The following is a 5,974-nucleotide window of genomic DNA, read 5'->3' as shown; positions in this document are numbered from 1 at the left end:
ATGGTAGAAACCTCAGTCCCCATAATTAATGCATACCGATAAATCATTGAATCTATCTGCCGTTAACATTTTTTTCTTGAAATATCTTGCTTGTATTATTTTAAAGTATAGTCAGTGGCTTTAAAGTCCTCTCGTGGAGTCAAATTGTCAATGCTCCCTTTTTCCCAGAAAATGAATGGAGTAAATCGCCTCACCCCATTTCCTACTATATCCCTCTCTTTGTCCCTACAACCAGTTGTCTTTTTAGGAGAAAAAATAGAACCTTTGACTGAATACACAAAGACATATCCCCCAAACTACTCTTCAATTTAGTATCTCTAATACAGAAAAATAAACTGCAGATGAACTTCACAATCACCATTTTCAAGACTTTCTTGAATTGGAGTTATTGGTTTTAGTTTTTTTATTTGCATATGTGGATGTTATTCATATGTTTTAGTTGTTAAGTTGTGTTCAAATCTAGCATGCGGTATTTCACCTTCTATATATATTTTTTTATTTCTTTGTATTGTTGAGTAGATCATGAGGAATTAATGTACACTTTTAGCTTACGAGAAATGGATAGGACCTTCCCTCTGATCCTATATTGGTTTATTTTTGGGTTCTTTAATCCGTTAAGGGTTTACGGGAATGCTGAAGGTATATGCTTTGTTTTTTTTTTTTTTTTTTTTTTTTTTTTTTTTTTTTTTTAATATTATTTTGACTTAGCTTATAAGTAAATGATTGTTGCTTGATAAAATATATTAACTTAGTGCAATTGCTTTCCTTGAATCATGAAATTTATGATGTTTTGTCTTAGAACTTCATTGTTTTAATTTGATACATTAAAGATATGCCCATAATCAAATTCCATATATGTGCAAGACAGTTGATGCATTGAATGCCCTAAAGACACAATTACAGGATCCTAATAATGTTTTGCAAAGTTGGAATATAACCCAAGTCAATCCATGCGGGTGGTCTTATATTACTTGTAACACTGAGAAACGTGTTACTCAAATGTAAGCTCACCAACCTGTACATTTCGACAAAATTTTAAATGGGATTGCTTTTTTTTTGCAATTTTTTACGTCTTACGAATAAATTTGTATACTGGGATCTGTTGAAAGCAGTGATCTTGGAAACGCATGTTTGTCTGGTCAACTTGTTCCACAGCTTGGTCAACTTAGCAACTTACAGTACTTGTAAGTCTGTATTTGTTTGCATATCGTATTTGCTTATTGAAGTAGTATGCCTGATTCTTGTTCTGGGACAGGCATCTTTACAGTAATAACTTCAGTGGAAGAATTCCTGATGAGATTGGGAACTTAACGAACTTGTTGGGCTTGAAACTTTACCGGAATCGTTTAGAAGGTGCCATTCCAGATACATTGGGCAACCTTCAGAAACTTCGTTTCCTGTACGATTTCACATAATCTGGATTCTAGCTTCTCTTGATGAAAACTAGAGTAGCTTTGTCGGTTTTACTTCATATATCTTCTTTCGCAAATTATGAATTATGATTTTCTCGAGAATCACGTTGTTGTTTCTCTGCTCTTTGTGCAAGGATAGTCATCTCGGTAACAACAGTTTGACAGGAACTATTCCATATTCGTTAACTACTATTGTTTCGCTACAACTAATGTAAGTATAAAACTTGGTCCATTTTGACTGTTGGTGATCATTAAAAGTTTAAAACAAAGCTAAAAAACTTTGGTTAATTTACTTCTATATATCACAGTGATCTGTCAAACAACTTCTTGATAGGAACTGTCCCTTCCAATGGCTCCTTTTCACGGTTCACAGCTATCAGGTTTGCTTTTAGATACATCATTCTTGAACTTATGTCCTATGTCTTGCCAATGTTATATGCAAACTTCTCTTCATTCAGTTTTTACAATAATCCCCAGTTGAGGTGGCCGCTTGAGGCATCTGCACAATATCCATATTCACTTCCATCTAATTCTCAATCTCCTTCAGGTATTTTCGATCGTCATAATAGTTAATTTATGTCATTAGTATTTGATCTCATGTCAAAGTCCATATTTTGTGTAAAGGAATTATCGCCTTCTGATTGTATATGCAACTGTAATTTCAGTAGGATACAATTACAACGTCATCAAAGCTATTGCTGAAGGAGTTGCTGTTGGTGTTGCTCTAGTTTTTCTATATCAGGCAATTGCACTTGTTTGGCAGGGGTGCAGATACCAACAAGATCATTTCACTGATGTGCCTGGTTAGTTAATACTATATATAACAAGAAGATCAAGAGCCCAACTTTGATTCTTTCCTCATTTGTAGCTGAAGAGGACCCGGGAGTTCATCTGAAACAACTGATCAAGAGGTTTTCTTTGCATGAACTACAAGTTGCAACAAATAACTTTAATGAAAAAAACATTCTTGGCCGAGGTGCATTTGGAAAAGTTTACAAAGGACGGTTAGCTGATGGTGCTCTGGTGGCTGTAAAAAGACTGATAGATGGTGTTAAAGGTGGCGAATTGCAGTTTCAAATGGAGGTTGAAATGATAAGCATCGCGGTGCACCGGAATCTGCTTCGGCTGCAAGGGTTTTGTATGACTCCAACTGAACGATTGCTTGTTTATCCCTTCATGGTCAATGGTAGTGTTGCATCGTGTCTACGAGGTAGGAAGGTCAACTTTGAGTTTTTAGGTCAATCTGGAGTTTGTAGCTGATTGATAACTACTGTAGATCGACCTCTTGATTGGCCAACAAGGAAACGAATTGCACTGGGATCCGCAAGGGGGCTGGCTTATTTGCATGAGCATTGTGACCCTAAGATCATTCACCATGATGTAAAAGCTGCAAATATACTGTTGGATGAGGAGTTTGAAGCTGTGGTAGGAGACTTTGGGTTGGCCAAACTTATGGACTACAATGATACTCATGTTACAACAGGTGTTCGTGGTACAATTGGACACATTGCCCCCGAGTATATATCCACCCGGCGATCTTCAGAAAAATCGGATGTATTTGGGTATGGTGTGATGCTTCTAGAACTCGTCACAGGGCAACGTGCCTATGATCTTGGGCGCCTCGCCAATGATGACGAGGTCATGTTGCTTGATTGGGTAAGAAATATATTTTCGTCCTAATCAAATTATCATTCTTGAGAATTGTTACATCGTTTATATATTTTGGTTTGATAATTGAGTTGGGAATTGTTTAGGTGAAAGGACTTTTGGGGGAAAATAAGATGGAGATATTGGTGGATGTGGAAGGTAATTATCTGCAAGATGTTGTGGAAGAGTTGATACAGATAGCTTTATTGTGCACACAAGTGATACCACTCGAGAGACCAAAAATGTCAGAAGTTGTAAAAATGCTTGAAGGTGATGGTTTAGAAGAGAGATGGGAGGAGTGGCAGAAAGAGGAGATTTATCGGCAAGAGTTTAGGCACATGCATGTACGGAATAAGCAAGATTCATCTTACAACCCTAGCAACGATCGTTTGTCGGGTCCAAGATGATCTAAGGGCCTTTTGTTTGTCATTATGCATTTTTTTATAACTCTTACGAGTCATGTTACGAGACTATGCCTAGGTTGGTAGATCATTGTGTTGTGAATTTTCAAAAATATATAAAAACCATATGGTCATGTTGTGTAAAAATTTTGGGTAGGATTCTTTTTAAACTAATGAGAGATGACACGATAGGAGGGAAGGTTATCACATACTTCTTCATCAAGTTTTCTTCATAGTCGAGATGAATCGAAACAATGGAAGGCCTTTCGTCATTTTGGTTCGATTGTGGATGTTTACATTTTAAGGAAGAAGAATATATTGAATAGTATTTCCCATCGATCCGTATTGGTTACAAAAATATAATGAGTACATAGAAAATACACAAGTCATAGGCCTAGATAAGAACTATGTAACATCCCGATTCCCAGGTATAATATTTAACTATTTTATATTCTTTATTTCAGAGAAACTCGACGAGTTAGATGTCCCAACTCGCCGAGTAGAGGAGTTAATAGCCACGTGATTTTTAGAGTCTATTCGACGAGTCGGAGGATCCCAACTCGACGAGTAGGTGATGAGTAAGAAAACCCTAATTTTCAGGGTTTGTGTCTTATTTAAAGGGCCTAAAGCCTTCATATCCGCCTCCCTTGTCACCTTAGAGCTTTGTGAGAAACCCTAATTGTGTGTATGTGTTTGAGAGAGGGAGAGAGAGAGAGGGAGAGAGAGAGAGAGAGAGAGAGAGAAGCTAACTTTGGGTGATCTAGTGCATATTTTGGAGAGGATTGAAGAGCATCAAGCCTTGGAACGAGAAAAGGCTTCTGGATCAAGTGTTTTTCTATGCTAGCTTCATTTTGGAGGTAAAAAGCTACCACCTTGAGCAATTCTTTTGATAGATCCCCTTCTAGGGAGTTTTAGGGCTCCCCCCCTTATATTGTGGTTCTTGAGTTGCTGGAGCTTGTCATGGAGTTGAGACTCCAGATCTAGACAAAAGGAGGTCCCATGAGCCAAAGATCCAAGCTTTATCAAGCTTTGGGCAAGTCTCAATGCATGAAACCCTTTATGGAGCTTGTTTTGACATTTTGAACCCTAGATGTCATGCATGAACACAAAGCTTGCAACTTTATGTGATAAGCGAGCCTTAGAAGGTTAGATCCAGAGTATGGGTCATTTCTACCTAAAAACGTTTGAAGGAGGAAATGGTCGGAAGGGACTCGACGAGTTGGTTAGGGTTTTCCTCGACGAGTCTGGACACATTGTAATGGTGTGTTGATGAGACAACTCGACGAGTTGAGTTGGAATTTCATGATATTTTTGAGAAAACGAAGGAACTCGACGAGTCGCATAGATGCACTCGACAAGTCGAGTCAACATGGACTGTTGACTTGAGCGTTGACTTTCGTTGATTTCTAGGGTTTGGTCAACTATGGACTTTAGAGGCCATGGAGGGTAAAATGGTCTTTTCACCCTTTTGAGATTTAGTGGAGGGGTTTGTTTAGCATCAGGGAGTAGTTATTACAATTTGATTATAAGATAATTAAATTATGTAGGCGAAGTCTAGACTGTTCGTGGGGTGCTAGGTCTACCTGCTTACTTTCCAAGGTGAGTCTTCTCAGTATACTTACCTGAGTGGTAACATTGTGTGACCGGAGGGTCTTATATGGTTATACTGAGTTATGTGATATCATGCATTATGTGTTTGTGATTTATGTTGTGTATTATTATGATCCTTATTGAGTTAGGACCGGAGGGCCAACCTGAGTTGTGGGACCGAAGGATCTCCACTGAGACACATTGACCGGAGGGTCTTTATCGAGATATGGCCATGAGAGGCTAACGATATGTGTGCAGTATTTTGGGAATTCACTAAGCTTTTTGCTTACCCTGTTATGTGATATGTGTTTCAGGTACTTCTCAGGATCATGGGAAGACATCAGCTTGATTGTACACACGAGATCGAGTTTATGTTTTAGAGGATCATGCATGGATTATTATCAGACAATTATTGATTGTGTTTTGTGATAATTTAAACAATTGTGGATTTTTGAAAAGTGATAATTGGAATTATGTGATTTTGAAAATGAAAATTTTAGTTGAAATTTTATAGTGTTACAAGTTGGTATCAGAGTCTTGGTTTGAAGGATTCGGATGTACTCTCGGGTATGTCTGGACTCAAACTGAGGAATTGAGGAAATTTTATAAAGACAAATGATTTTTCTAAAAATGAGTAAGAGTTTTAAAGAGAAAACGAGACGAAGCAGTGTGTACAATCAGCCAGAGCCTGAACGGTGATTTCCCAAAATACCCTTATTTGTTATTATTATGAGAAATTTATGAGATATTAAGGATGCATGCAGGAGGATATGCAAGGTATTTCATAATTTGGGGCTAGAGTTGTCTGATTTGTGAAGCCTTAGCCTAGAATATGTTGTTGATCGATATTATATGTTATTTGCCCTGAGTATGTGCTGAGTGGGAATATCTAGCGGGAATCTCTTAGAAAGAGTTCTGAGTCGA

At 37.7% G+C, this 5,974-nt stretch overlaps 1 protein-coding gene across 1 annotated transcript; it reads left to right on the top strand.

Annotated features, from left to right (window-relative positions):
• The first annotated feature begins 254 nt into the window (after positions 1 to 254).
• On the top strand, positions 255 to 3,607 carry LOC111899011 (BRASSINOSTEROID INSENSITIVE 1-associated receptor kinase 1). The gene is made up of 11 exons (XM_023894887.3): positions 255 to 639; positions 869 to 1,001; positions 1,113 to 1,184; positions 1,256 to 1,399; positions 1,552 to 1,623; positions 1,721 to 1,792; positions 1,871 to 1,959; positions 2,078 to 2,215; positions 2,281 to 2,622; positions 2,689 to 3,068; positions 3,167 to 3,607. The coding sequence occupies exons 1-11, from the start codon at positions 534 to 536 to the stop codon at positions 3,464 to 3,466; spliced, it is 1,848 nt and encodes a 615-aa protein (XP_023750655.1). The 5' UTR covers positions 255 to 533; the 3' UTR covers positions 3,467 to 3,607.
• The last annotated feature ends 2,367 nt before the right edge of the window (positions 3,608 to 5,974 follow it).

Source organism: Lactuca sativa, chromosome 9 (genome assembly GCF_002870075.4).
Source record: "Lactuca sativa cultivar Salinas chromosome 9, Lsat_Salinas_v11, whole genome shotgun sequence".
Taxonomy (NCBI): domain Eukaryota; kingdom Viridiplantae; phylum Streptophyta; class Magnoliopsida; order Asterales; family Asteraceae; genus Lactuca; species Lactuca sativa.
This window is presented reverse-complemented; position numbering and strand designations above follow the sequence as displayed.